At 52.9% G+C, this 20,029-nt stretch overlaps 1 protein-coding gene across 1 annotated transcript in view; it reads right to left on the bottom strand.

The window, feature by feature from the left end:
- Nucleotides 1-20,029, bottom strand: part of IQSEC3 (IQ motif and Sec7 domain ArfGEF 3) — a 112,238-nt gene that overhangs the window by 24,940 nt on the left and 67,269 nt on the right. Inside the window, 2 exon segments of the mRNA XM_037847947.1 lie at nt 10,217-10,378; nt 12,267-13,396. Of these exon segments, the coding sequence (XP_037703875.1) occupies nt 10,217-10,378; nt 12,267-13,396 (1,292 nt within the window).

The raw sequence follows: 20,029 nt of genomic DNA, 5'->3' as shown, positions 1-20,029 counted from the left end.
CAGCCCGGGCACGTGGAGGCTCAGCAGGCACCACAGTCCTGACCTCTTATCTTTCTCCTTCTCAGGCCTTTTCTAACCCCTGGTAGTGACTGGCTGCCTTTCCTTCTTTCTTTCAACAAACATGCTTTGAGTACTCCCTGTGTGCAAGGTGCTATGCTAGGCACTTGGAATAAATGGCAAACAAACAAACACAGTCCTTATCATGGCAGGGGAGAGAGACATTGATGTGGAGTCAAAAAATAATGATTTCATTATAAAAAGTCCTGTACAGGGGAAGAACAAGGTTACAGGAGAGGACAAAGGAGACATATTTCATACTGGTGTGTCTGGAAAAGCCTCTCTGGGGACACGGCACTTGAGCCAAGAACTGAAAGATGAGCAGAAGTTGACCAAAGGTAAGGGAGGGGTGGAGAGCTCTCAGGCAGAGGGGAAAGCGCGTGCAAAGGCCCTGTGGTAGGAAAGAACTTTCAGAGACCTAGAAAAGGTCGAGACTGCAATGCGGAGGGTAAGGGGGAGAATGGAGAACGGCAGGCCATGAGGGTAGGGAGGTGGGTAGGGGCTTGATCAGTCAGAGTTCATGGCTCATGGGAAGGACGTGGGGAGTTTATCCTGAAGGCAGCGGGAAACAGTGGGAGGGTACAGTCAGAGGAATGACACGATCCAGTCTGTTTTAAGAAGATTCCTCTGGCTGTTGGGTGAGAGTGAATGGAGAGCTCGGACAGGACAGGAACGTGCAGGGGATCCGTTAGCTTAACTGCAGAGGCCCAAGCAAGAGATGACAGGACATGGGCTGAGGTGGACGCAGTGGAGACAAACTGAGTGGATGATTTGAGAGACATTTGAGAGGAACATCCGGTGGGAGTGTGGGGTGTGATTTGGCCCGGAGCTCTAACTTGGTACCATTTCTTGAGACGGAACATGACGGGAAGGATACTTATGCTGGAGGAGTGACCGAGACTTCCATTTTGGACGCACAAAGTCTGAGATGTTCTTTCATACATTGATAATTTTTCCCTCTCTACAGAATCATTCTCCCTAGCACACAAATTTGTGTATTTTCTATTTCACAAATTAAAAGCTTGCCTTGACCCTTCATTGTCTGCTAGCCACTACCCCTTTCTCTACTCCTTCTGAGTCAAACTTCTGGAAGACTTCCCTACTCATGCTGTCTCCACCCCCTCAGGCCCATTTGCTTTTCAAGCCCACCACGCCATCAAACTGTCTCTGGTCAAGGCCACCAGGGGCTCCATGTTACCAAGCCCAACGGGCTCTCGTCCATCCTCATCTCACCAGCCTCTTGGCGGCATCAACGTGGTTGGCACTGGTTAATGCATGGTTAAAGCACTCCCTTCTGGAGACACCCCTCTCACTCATTCGCCACTAGGTTAACTCTTTCCTCTCTGGGGCTCCCTCCTCACCTGACCTCTAACTTAGGGCTGGGCACTAGACCCCTTCTCCCTCTTATCAATCTCCCTCCAGGTGGCCTCACCTGTTCTAGTGGCTCCACTGGAGCTATCTGCATGCTGAGAACTCCAAAGCATTTATCTCTTGTGATAGGTCCACTCTTACTATCTCTTATTATTTTAAGTCTAACTAGCTCATTTTCTTTGGGGTTGAACTAGGATGTTTATAAAAGACCGCACTAGGTAATGGTGCCACCGAGAGCAAAGAGCTCGTGTAAACCATCACCTCTATGCATTTAGTTGGAACCTGACCAGCACATTTTGTTGACTTTATCTGGGGTGCTCTGGTGTGAATGTCATCACTGGGAATAGTCCCACCAACAGAGGCTGTGGCTGCATCTCTTGCAGGGAAGCCAGGCTGCACGGATTTCATGCTCTACCTGGCATTTAACAGTTTAGCATGTCCTGGGTAAATATCCCACCAAGTCCAGCTTGATAAATTCTTCAGATGAAACTCAGCATCTCTGTCCCCACCCCACTCCTCCACATGAAAATGCACGCACATTTATTTTGCATAATTTGCTCCATCAACTAGTGGGCCTGAAGCACAAACATATTCATATGCAAAGACCAAGCGTTCTGAATTTACAGCAGCCCAGGAGGCTGTTTACTGCAACGTGCCACCTCTGCTCTCCTCCCACGCCAGGCACCAGGCGCTGCCTTCTTCTCCCCTCCCTGGGGCCAGCACTGAAGTTGGGAGTTCTCATCATGGCTCCCCAGGACTATTATTGCCACAGCCTCCTCAGCAGCCTCCCTGCCTCCAAACCCCTTTCCTCCCTCCTCCAGCACTATCCTTTAGGGCACTCATTTGGTCCTGCCATTCACTCCTCTGCTTACATTTCTTCAAGGGCTTCCCATCATCCCTGGCATGAAATCTAAGTTCCTCAGCAACGCAAGCAAGCCCATTATCTTCCCAGCTCCCCCTGCCCCTGTCATATTGCCCCTCCACCCTGAGCTTCCTGTAGTCTCACTCTCGTGCCTCCATGCTTTTGCACGTGCTGGTCTTTCTTCCTGCTGCCGCACTCTTGCAGGTCTCTGTCTCTCCATCAACCAAGAGCCAGGCGTCCTCCTCAACCCCCACTGCACCCTGGACATGTCTTCCATCTACCACTGCGCTTACCTCCCTGTGTCCTAACATTTGGTTGCCTGTTTTCCTTACCAGGCTAAGAGATTCCTCAGGGCAGGGGCCGTTCTTTTAAGCTCTGCAGCCCTCACATATATGTAAACTCAGTTAACTTCTATAGGGTGAATAAGTGGGCAAGAGACCAACAGAGTGACTGGATGGGGCCCTGAGCCTGTTATCAGCTGGGGAAGGAGCCCCCTGGCCTGCACCTTTGGAAATTGCCCAGTGGCCCAGGATTGCTTGGCCTATCTGCTGAGATCAGTTGGAGCTGGCCCTGATCCCTGGACGTAGCTGCCCGGGAAATGGCCCTATGGCTGCAGAGAGCGGGCGGCCAGGCAGTGTGGTGTGCACAGACTTCCCTCTTCCTGCAGCTGCCTGTGCAAGTGGGTGAGCGATGAGAACCAGGGAAACCGGTGCTGAGTAGCCTACCCCCAACGGCGCGGGTCTGGTCCAGTGCCGGGAGGAGCAAATGATTGACGAGTGAATCTGAGTGGGGCAGGTTTTGCTCGGGCCTCCCTCTCCTTGGGTTTCTGCCGGGGCTGTGGCAAACACCTCACAAGAGCCAGGGAAACATAAGCACAGATGTTCCTTCCGTCTATGTAAACACGTACGATCTTGCATAAAATTGCTTGTTAACGCTGATCTGCGTGTGGAATCAGTTTGTGTCACAGGTAAACGAAGCATCGTATAAGAGTGTGATCAAAATGAACTTCACCTTCAACTTTTTTTTTTTTTCTTTTTTTTTAATGATAGCAAGACAGTGTCTGGCAGACAAAGAAACTGGCTGGCAGCTGAAAATAGATAACAAGAGCAACAGGAGTTTTCATTGGCCGGAAGAGACCGCAAAGATCTGGAAGGTGAGGCTGGAGCTGAGGCCCTGGAAGAGGTGTGTGAGCTGTAGACACGGGACTGGTGCTCCAGGCTGCAGGACTGGGATGGACAATGAATCCACCTACTGCCCTGGGATGGAGGATTTTAATTCTGCAATTCCTGGCGTAGACAAGTCAATTAAAAATATCCCCATCTGCCAGAGAGTTATTTTTGTTAGTCGGAACTCATGCTCCACAAAGGTCAGAGCTTTTTGGAGAAGTGCAATGTGGTTAAGAAAATAGAGCAGCAGCAACTGATGCTGGGGGGCCTGTCGGTGCTCCTGGTGACAAGTGTCACAGGAAAGGACCTTGCATGAGGGGTTCTGGGGATAAAGAAAATCTCTTTTGAGGGGGCCTCAGAAGGGATGGCTGCCAGTCACACCTTGTAGACAGAGGAACCAAAAGAATTAGGCTTGAACCACCCAGACAAATGAGAAGCCAATGAGGCTGCCTGAGATGACTTGTCTTTTCCTGCACTTGACAGCATCACCCGTTGCCTGTGCCCCTCAAACTGGAGTGGGCACTGGAATCACCTGGAGGGCTTGTGAACACACAGCTCGCTGAGCCCCAACCCCAGAGTTTGATTCAGTCCCTGTGGGGTGGAGCCTGAGAATTTGCATGCTGAACACTTTCCCAGGTGCTGTTGCTGGTCCGGGGACCAACATTTGAGAACCACTGCTCTAAGCAATAACAGTGGGTAACGCGGGAAGAGGTCAGACCTTTGGCTTGGGTTTGAATCTAGTGTCCATCATTTAACTGTGTGATCTAGTCACTGGCCTCTCTGTGCCTCAGTCTCCTCATCTACAGAATGGACATAACACCTATAGCACCTAACTGGCAGGGCTTTTGTGAGTTTTAAAAGAGAAAACGTGTATAAAATTCCTGGTACCTAACAGGGCTTCATAAACAATCATTTTTCTTATGAACCTGGAAACCAAGTCTGAGTTCGTACCCCAGCTAAGCGGAGTCAGAGTCCCCTGTAGCTTGGGTGTTAGAAAGACCCTTTCCTTTACCACCAATGAACTCTGCCCCAAATTCCACCATTAGACATTCGTCTGTTGACCTTTTAAAATATACATACACCAGAGAGAGAGAGCTGAAGCTAGCTCAGACCTCGTGAGATTTATGAATCAGTTTCTCAGATAAGGGTGAGAGCACAGCCAATAAAGATAAGTCAAGGGATGGGGTGGTACGTGCCTCAGTTCAATTTCTCTGCCACAGGCCAGGGGCTCATCATTTCTTCTCTCTGGGCCTCAGCTTCTGCCTTGTAAAATGAGAGAACTGGACCAGGCAACCTCTGCCGTCCCCAAGTGCCCCAAGTCACAATCAGGGTCTATAAACCAGGGACTAGAAAAGCATTCAGGCCACACTTGGGATGAGGCACAGAGGCAGGAAGGGATGGTGTCGAGGGCACAGGTTATGCAACCAGCTTCCAGTCTCAGCCACTGAACAGCTCTGTGACCGTGAACCAGCTACTTAACCTCTCTGTTCCTTGGCTCCTTCCTCTGTAAAATGGTACAGATTAGTAGCACGGACCTCCCAGGGTTGCTGTGGAGATGGAATGAGCTTCTGCATGAAAGGCTCTTAGGACAGAGCCTGCTGGCTCACAGTAATGGCTTGATAAATGTGAGCTGTCACCTTGATGTTACACAGCTGCTCACTCATGGGGGTGGGCACGCTCCCCTCTAATAAATTCCAGGAGAGCATGACTCCCAGGAAGCCCTATCTTAGAAGCTCCCCTCACCCCCCCAAAGAGTGGCCAGTTGCAGCCACACCTGAGTCTCACATTGACTGAGAGAGACCCTTCCAGAGCTGGGGCCTGAGTGATCAGAAACAAATTGAGGCCAGGTATGGTCATTTTTATGTAAAATCCCTAAATATATGCTAAACCCATAGAGCCAAAGGGAGTTTGGACCCTTGGCTTGTCTAGCCCTGACCTGGGGTCCCGAGAGCTCCACATTGAGGAATGAAGTGGGTGTTAAATCCTATGACTGTTTACTCTTAAGGAGAATCCCTTCTTTATCAGTGAGGAGGTGGGCAGTGGGAGAGGGGCCCTGGAGGGGTGAAGGGTCAAGGTCATAAACCAACAGATGCCACTTTTAGAAGAGACACTGGGTGGTGTCAGTGGGAAGTTTTCAAAACAGTGGAAATGGCCCAAAGTCTGTCCGTGCCTGCGCTGGGCCTCCTCCACCCTCTTCCAGAGCATAAGGGTCTGCCTGGGTCCTGGGCTGCTCTCCCCTTCCTCAAGGGAATTCCCCTGGAATAAGGTGACACACGGCATGATGGGCAGGACATTCCGGAGTAATTTCTTCCTAGAGATGGAAAGCCAGAGCCTTCCACCCTGCTGAGTTTGAGAGACAATCTGTCTTCATTTCTAAATGTCCCCTAAGAAGAACAAATCTGGCCTGCCACACACATTTCCTTGGAATGAAATAATGACATCTGACCAAAACGTCAAACTCAAATACATCTTGGAATTTAGCAAAGGATGGAGAAGATGCAGTGGAGGGGTGGAACACCCAGGAAACTGTCTTCCGGCAGCTCAGCCCAGAAGCTGCCCTTCACACATTTTCATGGACATGACAGATACCGATGTCCACCCTGCACGTGTGATCCACATCGGAAAAAATCACCCAGGCCAGAAAAGAGACCGCTCGCAGCCAGCTTGGAACACCCCCATCCACTGGCTTTCAAACCTGCTGAAGCGAACATTTCAGAAAGGAAATAGAGCAGAGCCAAATCTCCCAGCCATGTGAAAACCGAGAGGGAGATGTTTCCAGCCCCAAGGGCTCCTAACCCTGGCTGCTGTCTGGCTCCCGGAAGACTTCCTCACAGGGTGTGACATCCCCACAATGAGCTTCCTTCCCTCCCCATCAGCTCCTTCCCAGGTCTTATAGTCTGTTGAGGACAGGTGACCTAAAACCCGACCTGAGACATGTGAGATGTCCCTAGGCAGTGGGGGGTGGGACGGATGGGGTGGGAGGATCAAATGCCTCATGCTTTCAAGTGGTAAAGATAATAAATAATAGAAGTAGCTAACCCTAAAGAGAACTTCCTAAGTGTAAGCACTGAGTTAAGTGCATTTTAAAAATTATTTCCTATGAAGTAGGCACTCTTATCACCACTTTACAAACAAACTGAGGCTGATTTCTCCTCAAAACAAACAAAACCAAAAAAACTCCTATCATTATTTGATAACGCTTGGTTGAATACATTCCTTCCTGTAGTGCATCATCTGTGGACAGAGGACACAGAGCATGGAGACATCAGCTTCCAAGAGCGCCGAGGGCCTGATTCTGGGGGCAAATGTCCCTGCATCACACGATGCTCAGACACTGCCCGGGGAGATGCTGCCCCAGACCCTCCTCTTCCTTCCCCTAAGACCCACCCTCTCCAGGCTCTTCTCCTCTACCCTTCCGAGTCTGGCTGCTCCTAGGAGAGCGCTGTGGCAATTGTTCAGAGAACAATTGGTCTACCTCTCACACTCCACCCCCCTCCCTCTACATCTCCAAGGGGATGGGTGATTTATGTCCTTTTCTCCAGCAAACAGCCTTGTACAGAATGGATGCTGCGACTTGCTGAATGTCACCGGGTGGGGGCAGGGGAGCCATGTGGAATCCCAATGAAGCCTTCCAGGCAACTCTGTGTGTGTGTGTGTATGTGTGTGTGTGTGTGTGTGTGTGTGTGTGTGTGCGCGCTTTCTCTGGCGGGAGACAGGAAGGGGCAGCAGATTCTGGAAAGTTCCAGGAGCACTAGTTTGAGTGGCAGGAAAACGTTGAACACCTGAGCGAGCCGGCTCCGTTGCTAATGTCTGCCTCTCCCTGCTCCTCCGTCTCCTCCTGGCACTCTGCAGAAGGCCCTCCGCACAGTGGAGACAAACCCAGCAGTCCAAACTGCTGACCTGGGGGAACAAGCTTCCTTTTGTGGAGCTGAGTCAGTGTGCAGAGGCTGAGCGTGCTGGGGCCTCAGAGCCCCAGGGCCTGCCTGGTTTCAGAATAAAGCTAGAGGGACCGAGGCATTCACTGGGGCAGAACCAGGGCTTGGGTCTGCACTCGAGCCTCCCCAGACCCAGGATGCCAGATGGGGGCCCTTGGCCCCCTCTTCTCTATTCTCATGCTCCTCCTCACCATCTCTCTGCCCTGAGGCCCAGTCTGTGAGCTCCCCGAGGCTATGAGCTTTGCCTATTCCCCCTCCCACACACACAGGATGCCCCTTCCAGCCCTATTCCAAACACATGGAAGGCACTCAGTGTTTGTTGAATGACTGATGAACGGTCATCGTGTTCTCCCATGAACTCTGGTACCCAGCACTTCCCTGGAACCTGAGGGCAGAGTCACTCTGTCCCAAAGCATGGCCATAACACTCAGGGCAGCTGATTCTTCAGGATGCTGGTGCCACAGGGCACTAAGGAAGCAGAAAGATCCAGATTCACAGGTCTTGGAGGCACTGTGGAGATCACACAGCCCGAACCTCCCACTTTACAGATGAGGAGACTGAGGCCTAGAACAGTGATTTGCCCAAAGTTACACAACAGGGACAGGGTGAGCAGCTGGGCCTCCACTCCAGGTCAGCCTACTTCTCCTGCCTCGTCATACAGCCTCCTCTTCTAGGAGAGCCCCTCAAGGGGCAAGTCCAGCCCTGCCCACCCAAATCTGGGTGATCTGGGTGACCCATGCCTCCCCTCCCCTGCTGGCCCAGTCCTCAGCCCTGCTCCCCTTCCCGGCACAGGCCTCAGTGCTGATCTGAGTCTCCAGCCCACGCTCCACACACTCAGCCTCCCAGGGAGGATGGTAATTAGTTTTCATTGTGCTGCTCAGCACTACCAGGGCTGGAGGACAATGGAGTGTCCCAGCACTCCAGACCAACAGTGGGCAGGTTAGAATTGCAGCATCCCAGCCACAGGGGGACTGGGGAAGCAGAAGAGAACAGACAGACCAACAGATAGCCAGGGCTTGTGTGTGAGGTTGGACCACTCGAGGGCAGAGCCATCCCTGTCCAAAGCAGAGGGACAAGGTCGGGTCCCCCAGGGAGTGCACGGCCATCGGAAAGAAGGGGTGAGAGAGCACATCACCTCCACTCACCCTTGGGCAGGGGAGAGGAAGCCTATGGAAGGGAATGGGAACAAAAACAAAACCAGACAGAGGAAAGAGGGAAAAGAAGAAGCAGAGGAAAACAAGGACCTTTCTCCTCTTCCTATCACTGTGGTAGGAGCAGGAGCAGAGGGAGGGAGCGGAGGGGGAGGGAAAGGGAATGATGATGTGTATTTCTAAGTCTACTTTCCCAAGTGAGACACCTGGGGCATCTCGGTCACAAGCAGAAACTGGGTTCTGCCAATGAAGGGCCATCCGGGGACTTCAGGTTGCCTCAGAAGGATCCAAGCCCTCATTCTTCTGACTGTACTGAGTTATACAACCACCCCAAATAGCAAACTAAGGAATGTGAGAGGCCAAAGGGATTTCAGAGAACAATTGGTCTACCTCTTATACTCCACCCCCCTCCCTCTACAGACACAGAAACACAGGCTAGGGAGCAGTGACTTATCCAAAGACACCGCACCAAACGGCTCCATACACAGATGCCAGGTCTCTGAGCTTCCACTCCAGGAACACAGATGACCTTGCCAGTCAGGCCAATGACTCCCCAAGCTTCCAAACCTTTGGGCAGAAGGGGCCCCTGACAATCTCTAGCAGGCCCTTGCAAGTATAAAAGGAACCCATGGAGAACAACCTCCCACCTGCTGACTGTACCTGAGGAGAAAGAGGAGAGCAAAATGGGGGAGGCCCCCTACAGACCAGTGACATTCAAGAAAGAAGTGAACTTAAAAGGGGACCTAGTGGGAGAGAGAAAGAACTTTAGGGGAGTGGCAGGGATTGGGGAAGGTAGGCTCCACACAGCAGATTTTGTGGGGCCTCACTCCCTCCTTCCAAAGGAGAAGCTTCAAGGCCTCTGGCTCCAAGGCCTGGATCTTCAGCCCAGAGAAACACCACCCCCCAGCCAGCAGCTCCAGAGAGGGACAGCTAGAGATCTACGCCCTGCTGCCAGCGTCTGTCCACGCCAACACAGCCGAGCACTGGCAACAGCGGTCCCCACACCCAGCCCTCCCACCCATCTATTTGGCATTAGCAACTTTTTTTGTGATTTGGGTGGTTAATTTATCTGTATGGAATCACAGTTTCATCTAAAAAGCCTTAGTCCAACCCCTTCTTTCTTCTGCCTCATGTTTTGCATGGCCAATATGAAAACAAGTCTGTGTGGGAGCGAGCTACGTGTGCCGGAGTCTGGGGCTGGCCAGTGACAGGGAGAGGTTGGACTGAGGGGACTAGCCACAAGGCAGAGACACAAGGCAGTGACTGCCACTGCCCCAGCACCTGTACAGCCCTTTGCTTTCCCAGGCTTCTTCTCTTCCCCTAGAGGAAAGCAAAGAGGGGGATCTTTTTGTCTCCTTTCATAGCTTCTGTAACTCTGGTGCTTCAAATGGTGCCTGGCACTTAATAAATATTTGAATGACTTTCAAGGAGGAACACAGGCTGATCAAGATTTGTGATTGGCTAAAGATCATGTGACTCTGACTCCTGTGGCCAATCAGGAAGCAGTTATGGATGACGCAAGGATTTCTGGGAAATGGTCCTGGGCGCCCTGCCCTTGATGCCTTCTTCCCCGGATGAGGTCCTGGGACTCCTAGGAGACCCAGGGAAGGCAGGGCGGGGGAGGAAGGAGCCAAGGAGGGAGCAGGAGGGGAGCCCCGAGGGCGAGGTACTCACTCCAGCACATCGCGGTTGAACTGCTTCTTGCTGTTGCCCAGGAACTCCCCGATCATCTGACGGCTCAGGCCCTTCCGCTGCAGGAGGAAGTGAGCCACACCGATGGGGGTGTCGGGGATGAAGCCGCGCGAGATCAGGAACTGGATGCCCTTGTCCGGGTTTCTAGGGGTGGGGAGAAGGCCGTGTAGGGAGTGAGCCAAGGCCACCCGTGACCTCTTTCCTCTCTCCCAGCCTATGAAACCCATAAAAGTGCTTGGAAACCCTTGGAAAGAGTTCCTAGGAAGTGTCAGGACTCCCACCACAGAGGTGTCCCGCATCAGAAGCATCTCTCATCAGAGCCTCACTCTCCTGAACCTCTCCACAGAGGAGTGAGGTTGCTGTGGAGCTGGGAAGGGAGAGGACAGGCCAAGCCAAGTGGACTCCAGAGCAGGCGGAGAGGGCGCCCCTTCTGGCTCCCTGCCTCACTCCCATTGGGTCTTCCCGGCCTGGGAGGTCCCCCCTGCCTGTATCCTATTTTCCGTACATAGCAACCTACCCTGGAAGAAGCAGAGAGGGTGAGGGAAACCGGTGAGATCCCCCACCACACCCGCTCCTGCCTCGGTGGACACAGGAATCCGGCTTTCCTGCATTTACTTTCTCTGGCCTGAGGCTCTGTGTGGGGGTGCTGGGACTTAAGGCAAATGATTCCATGTGCCGTGTGCAGATCCCTGCTCGCCCCTGAACTGTTTCTTACTGGTCCCAAAGATAAGTACAGAACTAGAGGGTAAGCATTCAGAACCTTTTATAGCACTTTGACATTTTCAGGACAACCAAGCATGTGATTGTTTTTCTGATGATTCATTTTTACTGAACTTTACAAGAGTATCAGCTCACAACGCATGGGGAAAAGAGAAACTGGTCCTTCACTGCAGATAGTTTGGGCATCACTGCCTTGGGGAAGCTGAGTGCCTGTGTGAACATTTGTGTGCACATGAATGTGTGAGGGTAGGGGCTCCACTCACCAGGATGGCAGCCCAATGGAGAAGAAAGAACCATGAATTTGCAGTCAGACACATCTGGCTTGACCTAACTCTGCCACCTACTAAAAGTTGTTTAAGTGTGCAATGCACCTTACTTGTGTGCACCTATTTCCTTTTCTGAACAATGGCATAATAATACCTGCCTCTGGATATTCCTGGGAAGATGGCAGATGCTGTATGTAAGGTGAGCTATAAATGGTAGCTACTCCCCTAGAACATAGGGGATATAGCCTAGGGGATATGTCTTACTCATCTTTGTGGTCACAGCGCCTGGCACTCAATAAATGTCGAATAAATAAAGGAACATGTAAGTGGGCAGAAGGGATGCTGTTTCTTGGCTCAGGGCTCTTAAGGGGTGGGTAAGGGTGGAGATGAGTGTCTCATGTACTTTATATTTCATGGGAGGGGCCTGGGTGCTTCCTCTGCTTGGCACCAGATGTATACATTCTGGTCTCAGAGAGTGGTCTGGTTAGGGCTCTGGCTGGGGCTCTGAGTATTGGGGCACACACCCACCAAAACCCTCTTTGGGCCGTGGCATTTTTTCATTTGTCTCCTTCCATCCTCTAGTCTCTTTCTACCGCACCTCTGCTTATGTCACACTCTACTTCTCTGTCTCCCCCTTGCCTTTTATCCCTTCCCTGTGGTTCCCCAACTTCATATCCTATGCCAATGATTTCTGCTCAGTCCTCCCACTATCTGTTCTCTTTATTTACTTAATACTGTTTTTAAAAATTTTCTCAATTTTCAAACCTTTGGTTCATCTTAAGCAATAATAGCTGTGAGCACATGGTTTTGATGTGTTCTATTTTCCCTAATACCTTTAAAAATGAATTCATAGCAATTAAGAATAAAAAGCATCCTTCCTCAACATTGCCTCAGGGACCAGGTGTGCCCCAAAGGCCTCCTGGAAGCAACCTGAGATGCTGTTGTAAGGGCCCCTGCTTGGTGTCCAGGAAAAGGGGTTCCCCCTCTCTCCTCCCCGGGGCCGAGCCAGCACTGGGACGGGCGCTCCGGGCCCAGAGCCCACTTACATGTTGAAGAGGTTGAGGCCAATGCGGTAGAGCCGCTTGCGCAGGGTGTCGGTGGAGAGAGTGGGTGATTGGCAGCTGGCGGGGTTCTCGCAGTGGTAGCGCGGGAGGCTCCTGATCATGGCCTGCAGGGCCTCCTTGGAGGCCGAGGCCGAGACCTCCGAGCCGGACTTGGCTGACTTGGTGGACGTGCTGCTGCTGCTCAGCTGCTCGAAATTGTCGCCGGCCTCGGGCCCTTTTCCCACCTCCCCCGCCTCCTGCTCCTGCTCCTCCTCCTCCTCTTCCTCCTCCTCCTCTTCTGCCTCCGGGGCGGCTGCAGCCTCCTCCGCCACAGCCTCCGCCGCCCCCAGCCCGTTGGCGCGCTCAGCCCCGCCGGCCCTCGTCTCTGCGCACGTGTCCTTGGAGGGCGCGTCCCCCTGAACCGCAACGGGGCCCTCGGGGTCCTCCGACACCCGGGCTTCTTCCGCCGCGGGTGCCGCAGTGGCCGGGGCCGTCTGCGCGCCCAGGCAGTTGGCCACCGATAGAGCCGTGGAGGAGGAGACGGAGATGTTCTGGTTGGCGATCTGCACCGTGACATCCCGGAAAGCCATCATGAGGGTGCCGCTGTGGCCCTGAGGCAGGCCGGCGGCCTCGGCAGCCTCGTCCCCGGACCCTGGGCCGCCGCCCTCGGGCTCCCGCAGTTCGGCCTCCAGGCCCGGTGGCCCGGCGCCCGCATGCAGGGCCTGGTGGATCTGGTAAGCGCCGCTCTCCTGCAGGGAGCACATTGTCTTGAGGCTCCAGGTGCTGAGGGCGTCGTCGATGGACTTGGCCAGCGACTGCACCTGCTCGGTGAAGGAGTCCTCCAGCTCGGTGAGCGTGCCCGCGAAGGTGGGCGGCAGGGAGGGCGAGCGCACCAGCGGCAGCCCCATGAGGCCGTAGCCCTCCATGAGCGCCTTCTCGGCCGCCAGGCTCTCGGCCGTGGGCACGCGCACCTTGCGCAGGGAGATCCGCCGCGGCAGGCGGCTCTCCAGGAGCGAGTTGCGGATCTTCTCGAAGTTCTTGCTGAGCTGGTACTGGCGGAAGGCGGTTTGGATGGTGCAAGCGGCGCGCCGGGACACCAGGTGGCCCCCGTACTTGTGTTCTAGCATTTCAATCTGCAACAAGATGGACCAAGAGGAGGAAAGAGCTCAGTTGGGGCAGGGGTATTACAACATTTCCGGAAAGATGGGGGAGGTGAATGTCAAGCAGTGCATGGAGTCGCCCGACCCAACTTCAGATGGGCCCAGGAACGCACAGCTGGGGGCCCTGGGTGGGGGGACTCAGTTTCTGAAAACTCCTAGCCTTCAGAAAGTCAGGTTCCTGAGACATCAGGAACTTGGCAAGACTCCTAGAGGTGTGGGATGTAGGATTAGAGATTCTGGGTATTGATGATGTCCCAGGGGGCAGAGAGAGAGAGCTATTACTGGTGGTAGTCAGATCAGATATAGCTGCTATGCTGTTTATTTAAAAGTGTTCATATCTGAGATGCACACTGAAGTATTTATGAGTGAAATACATATATTGAATTTGTATTAAAATGCTCCATCAAAAAAAGAAGGGTTAGATGAAACATGCCTATTAATATTAATTAAAATATCAATAACTTAAAAATTAATAAAATTATTGGAGCTGGGTGATGGCTCCATGTGCTTATTACACTATTCTTTCTACATTTGTGTATACTTGAAAATAATAAAAAATTAAAAATTAAACAGAAATGCTAAAAAAAATTGCAACTATCCCAGCTCTCCTGTTTTTCCTCTCAGCATTTATGTCACTTGCACTGGGGGCGTTCCCTGACCCTGGGAGCATCGTAAGTGTCCGGACTGGGCTTTGATCATTCTGTGTTTCCAGTACCCAGCCCCAGAAATGACACGTGGAAGGTGCTTGATAAAGCGAATTGAATAGAAAAACGAATGGATGAATAGACATCTCAAGTGGATTTCCCTCCAGGCCATAATTCCATAAGCCTCTGTTTTCCACTATGCGAGCTGTCCAATCAGGGCAGGACTTGACGCTGGCTGGTGAGGGGATGCTACCCGACCTGGACAGATCTCACCCCAGGAAATCTTTCACGTGGGCCAGTATGTCTTCAGGGCACTTCCTCACTCCTCTCAGCCCCAGTTTTCTCCATGGGCTTTTCCCCTCTGGGGTTGACTGTATTTTCACTTTTTCTCCCATCTCAAAACCTCTCAGCTACTGCAACTATTGCAACTACTATGACTGCTACAGCTAATACTTTTATAATTACTATAGCAACTACTACTACTATACTAGTACTGCTGCTGCTACTACAACTACTACTATACCTACTACTATTACAACTAGTACCATTACAACTATTGCTGCTACTACAACTACTACTGCTGCTGCAACTAGTACTAACTAATATTGCTGCTACTGCTACGACTTCTTATAGTGCTACTGCCATTACTAATGGTGGTGATGCCATCAGCTACGTTGTCATGGGCCCTCATCCGTTGCCCTGGGTTTGGGAGGGCATCGCGCTGTTACGCTGTGCTGTCCTCATGCCTCACAGCAAGGAAGTGACTTTTTCCAGGTAGTACGGCTGTTAAGCACCACCACCAAGATTCAAACCCAAGTTCTGTCCAGCTCTGGAGGTAACTTCTTTATTCATTCATATATTTTTGGAGCACAATGAGATACCATTTCATTCCCAGGAAAATGGCTATAAGCAAAAGGTCAGTCTACAGTGAGGGTTGGAGGGGATGTGGAGAAATTGGAACTCTCATAAACTGCTGATAGGGATGTAGAACAGTGCAGCCACTTTGGAAAACAGCTTAGCAGTTTCTTAAAGTTAAAAATAAACTTGCCACGGGATCTGACAATTCCACTCAGAGTCTACCCAAAAGAAAGACAAACATACATCCACCCAAAGACTCGTGCTGATGTTCAGGGCTAGTTGTTCAGGGCAGGCCTCGAGTGGAAACATCACCTGGTGGTCACTCAGCAGAGGATGGATACCCAGACGAGGTGTAGCCATACAATGGAATGCTGTTCTGCAATACAGAGGAGTGAAATACCGATGCCTGCTACAACATGGATGAACCCAGGGGACATTACGCTGCGTGAATGAAGCCAGACATAAAGAGGCCACTATTGTATGATTCCATTTATATGAAATGCCCAAAAAAGGCAAACCTTTGGATGTGTGTAGAACAGTGGTTGCCTGGGGCTGAACATGGAAACGGGGTTTAGCTGTGAACAGCCAAGAGGGGTCTTAGCGGGGTGATGAAAATGTCCAAAACTGGTTAATGGTGATAGCTTCACAACTCAGTAAATTTTAGTGAAAATCATTAAACTATACCCTTAAAATGAAAAACAAAACAAAACAAAAACTCTCTGGAAAGGACCAAAAGGCTTTCACCCTGAGGTGTGAGTGGCTGGTCCCACTTAACCACAGCCCTTCCTGGAAGGTCCGCACTGAAATAAGGGATGAGGCCTGTGTGAAGGGAATGGGCTTACTGGTGGGATTGAGGGCTTTGATCAGTCCCTGGAGAAGTTTGGGAAATGGTGGCATTTCCGAACTAAGAATCGGGATAGATGGACTGAGATGAACAACTCGAGGCAGGAACAGCAGCATCACCCCCTGCTCCCCAGGGCCCCAGGGATACTGGGTGGGGAGGGGTTCAGCTGGAAAGGCCAAGTCTTCACCCCACTTCCTGCTGTACTCTGCCCATCAGGGACTGCAGCTAGAGTGACCTCCTCCCTACAACCCAGCAGTCCCCGTTACCTCCCTACAAAGTACAATGGGTGCCCCACAGCTGGACCACAGAGGCACCATCTTGGCCTGGGAGACAACTCCCAGCTCCAGGAGCATCCGGTAAAAGGAGACGCCCTCAGCGCTTGTCTTCCTCACTTCCAGCCTCACCACTCAGTGCTCATCTCCCAACTTAGCAGGTTCATGCCGCCCCTCCCCCACAGCCCGCCTCCTCTCTGGAATGGTCGGGAAACTTACTCATGTTAATGTTTAAATGGCCAGTAGGGCTTCTTATATGATTCCCCGGGAAGTATTTGCATTTCACAAGGGACAAGGCCTTCAGCAGAAGGCAGGAAACTCTACTGGTAATGTCAGGTCCTCAGATCCCAGGGACCTTCGAAAAGCATACCAAGTGTTGTTGGAAGAATTCATTTCCTTACGATGGTAAGACAGGGCCCTCCAGTCCTAGAGGCTGCCTGCTGTTCCCTGCCCCATGGCCTTCTCCACAACGTGGTGGTTTGCTCCTTTGGGGCCAACGGAGAGTCTCTGATGCTTCCCCTTCCTTCAGAGGGTTAGCCTGATTAGGTCGGGCCCAACCAAGATTGCGGGTAGCTGAGCTTGTGCCTCGACTTACCAGGCCTGGGCCAGGGGACTTGATATCACCCCCTGGGGAGGGTAGTAGGTACGGGCGTGAGTGCCCTCTGCAGCCCCCCCGAGCCTGAGGAGCGAGGTCAAGGCAGCTCCCTTTTCCTCACCCAAAATGCCACTGGCAGGGGAGGCTTGCCGGAGGAAACCGCCTTTCTCCCAACTGCCCTTTCCCCACTTCCTTATCTTACCCACTCGCTCCCTGGTGCCAAGGCCACTCCTGCCACCGCCAGTGCGCATGCACCGTGGCCAGAACAACCCCCGCCCGCTGCAACGGCTCCTGAATCCTCTCAGAACCAATCCTAGCCCCTCTCCCTTCAATATTGCCATTTTAGGCTACTTCACCTCCTTTCCAGCCCTGCCCCTCTTACCAGCCTATATAACCTGTAATCACCCCTGAATAAATCTCTTTGGCGCATACCCCTACTGGATGAAGAGTGTTTTTGTCCTTATCGCCGCCCTCCTTGCACGCCTCTCGCCGAGGACTCTGGCCAACGTCCTCCGCCTCGCCCTCGCCTCCGGGAAAGAGCCCCCGCCGCCGGTAACCTTTAAGCAGCCCCGAGAGCTGAGGGCTCGGCTACCGGCCGCCACTCCCCCTAGAAGCAGTAACCCCGACCGCAACTGGTGCCCCGTGTGAGGAACGTCTCCACACGACAGTTTGGCAGGTCACCCGCTCGCCCGGACGCCCCTCCAGCTTCCCATTTCCTCGCCTGCAAGGTAAGGGCCGCCTCTCCCTCGCCGCTTCCGGAGCCGTGGGAGGTTCCTTGCTCCGAAGCCGCTCCTCCCTTCCCCCACGCTCTCTTCATCCAGTAGGAACTCCTCCCTTCCCCCACGCTCTCTTCGTCCTCTTGTATGCGCACTTCTATGACCCCCGTTCCTCCTAACACTCTCCCTCTTCCCCTCCATTACTTTGCTGTAGTTCTTTGTATCTTTATTTCCTCATTTGGTGCCGTGTGCCTCTTTGCAACTGCCCCCCCTGACTGCTCTCGTTGCCAAAGGGCACTGCTTTCTGCTCTCGCCGTCTCCTTCGGCCTTGCAGCCACAGTTTATCTCATTCTCTCTGCTCAGTAAACTACTCCTCCTTCTCCTCCCCGCCAGCCGGCCGGCCCGGCTCGGGAACAACTCCCCCTCCTCTCCCCTCAGCTATGGGTAATCGTATATCTACATGTCAGGCACCTCAAGTTCGTGCTCTAGCGGGTCTCCTAGACACGCATAGCTGTAAAGTGTCTGTCCGGCAGCTGCAGATATACTGGGATCTCCTGCTGCCCTTTAACCCATGGCTCACCACTTGCCATCTTTGGGACCCTGTTACTTATGATCGCCTTATTGATCGAGTCACTAATGCCATGGAACATGAGAGCAAGCGTTTCCCTCCCGGCTTGCTCCCCACCTTAATAACCATCCGCTCCTGCCTTCAAGGCTCCCTCCCCCCTGATAGAGGCCCCGTTAAATCCAAAGAGGCCCTATCAACCCAGCCAACAGACTCAGATAGCGATACTAATTCAAATCATGACTCGGACACGGAGTCCTTAGTCGAGCAGATTAACAACGCGCTCGAGGTGACTCCCAAAAAGCAAAATAACACTGCGCCACGCCAAGATGGCGAACTTCCTCCTTCTTCTTCCATCGAGGGGAGGAAATGCTCCGGTGATGACATCAGCCCTAAGCTGGGCCGGAAACCGCATACGCTTTACCCCGCCCTTTCACAGGGCGGAGCTAGTCCACCATCTTATGCCTTGAACCCCACCCTTTCACAGGGCGGGGCTGATCCACCATCTTGTGTCTTAGCCACGCCTACTGCGCCGCCATCTTGCGACGCTTGGGGCCTCCCACTCCCGCCTCTCCCTCCGGCGAGCTCCCCTTCGGAGCCGCTACCGGCAGCTGCCGCCGCTCCTTCCACCCTGCCGACTAACAACCCCTGGCTGCCTTCAGCACCTCAAGGCAACCCTTGGGGCAACGCTCCCCCTACCCCCACTCCCGCACCAAGTCCTCTGCAAGCGTGTCCTCCTTTCCCTCGTGCTTTTCGCTGTTTTCCTCTTAACCTTGCCCCCACCCCACAGAGGCCGCATGACTGGTATCCCATTGACTTAGATACTATCAAGCAGCTTCGCAAGGCCGTCAAGGAGGACGGGTTAGGTAGCCCATACGCTTCCCAAATACTGCAGGATCTCGCCATGGACTATTGCCTCCCCCAAGACTGGGCCTCGCTTGCCCGTTCAATTCTTAACCCCGGTCAGTTTGTTGACTGGCGTGCTCACTTCCAGGCAGAAGCAGCTCAGCAAAGTGAGCAAGACGCAGCCCTTGGAGTCTATCATCCCCCCGAAGCCTATTTGGGCACTGGAGCGTTTCTAAGTGCGTCTGCTTATATTAATGCCCCTGCTGCCTTCTGGACTGTCCTCAGAGGCATCGCCTTACGCGCGTTTGCCAACTGCTCTGCCCGTCGACCTGACAACTTTACCAAGCTCCTCCAGGAGCCAAACGAACCTTTCGCCACCTTTGTTTCCAGGGTTGAAGAAGCCTGTGCTAGAAAAGTAACCAACCCTCAAGCCCAGCTAGCTCTCACCCGTGAACTCATTCTAGAAGGGGCTAACCCCCCCTGTAAGCAAGCCATTCTCCCCTTGCGGGAAAAAACACTTAATGACTGGGTTCTCGCCTGCAGCGCCTTTGACCCAGCTGCCGCGTCCCTAGCCCAAGCTGTCTCTGGTGCTGTCACTGCTGCCTTAGCCGCCACCACCGGTTGCTTTAAGTGCGGGCAGAGCGGTCATTTTGCCCGAGAGTGCCCCAATGCGGAGGTCAAACGCCCGCCTCACATGCAGCGCAATGGGCGCCCCCCTTCCACTCCATGTCCGCGTTGCCAACGTGGTTATCACTGGGCGCGCGATTGCAAAAACAGCCACAGAGACCTTAACGAAAAAGATTTAAAAAAATTCTGCTATCCCTGGTGCCCTGGCGGTAGTCAACACCAAAGCACTGGGCAAGCTTTAAACTCCAAGCGGGGCAAGCCTCAGCCCCGCCCCTAAGAGGCAGCATGCCGGCCGGTTCCAATAAAACTAATCAATGCTCCGACAATAAAATGCTTCTCTGGACAGTCCCCATCACTCCAGAAAAACCTACTCGTAAGTTAAGAATAGAAGGGCAATGGTACACAGGCACGCTCGATTCAGGGGCAGAAATCTCTTGCATGCCCGCTCAGTATGCCACCATGTGCATGGTTCTTGATGGTCCCTCGGTAGTGGGAGCCACCGGTACCTCTACTTCTCTTCAAGCCATGAGACCCATTAAGTGGGAAGATGAAGAGGGCCACTCAGGCACCTTCCGCCCGTTATTTCTGCACACCATAGACCAAATTTTATGGGGCCGTGATATCCTTGCCGCTTTTGGG

Source organism: Choloepus didactylus, chromosome 8 (genome assembly GCF_015220235.1).
Source record: "Choloepus didactylus isolate mChoDid1 chromosome 8, mChoDid1.pri, whole genome shotgun sequence".
Taxonomy (NCBI): domain Eukaryota; kingdom Metazoa; phylum Chordata; class Mammalia; order Pilosa; family Megalonychidae; genus Choloepus; species Choloepus didactylus.
This window is presented reverse-complemented; position numbering and strand designations above follow the sequence as displayed.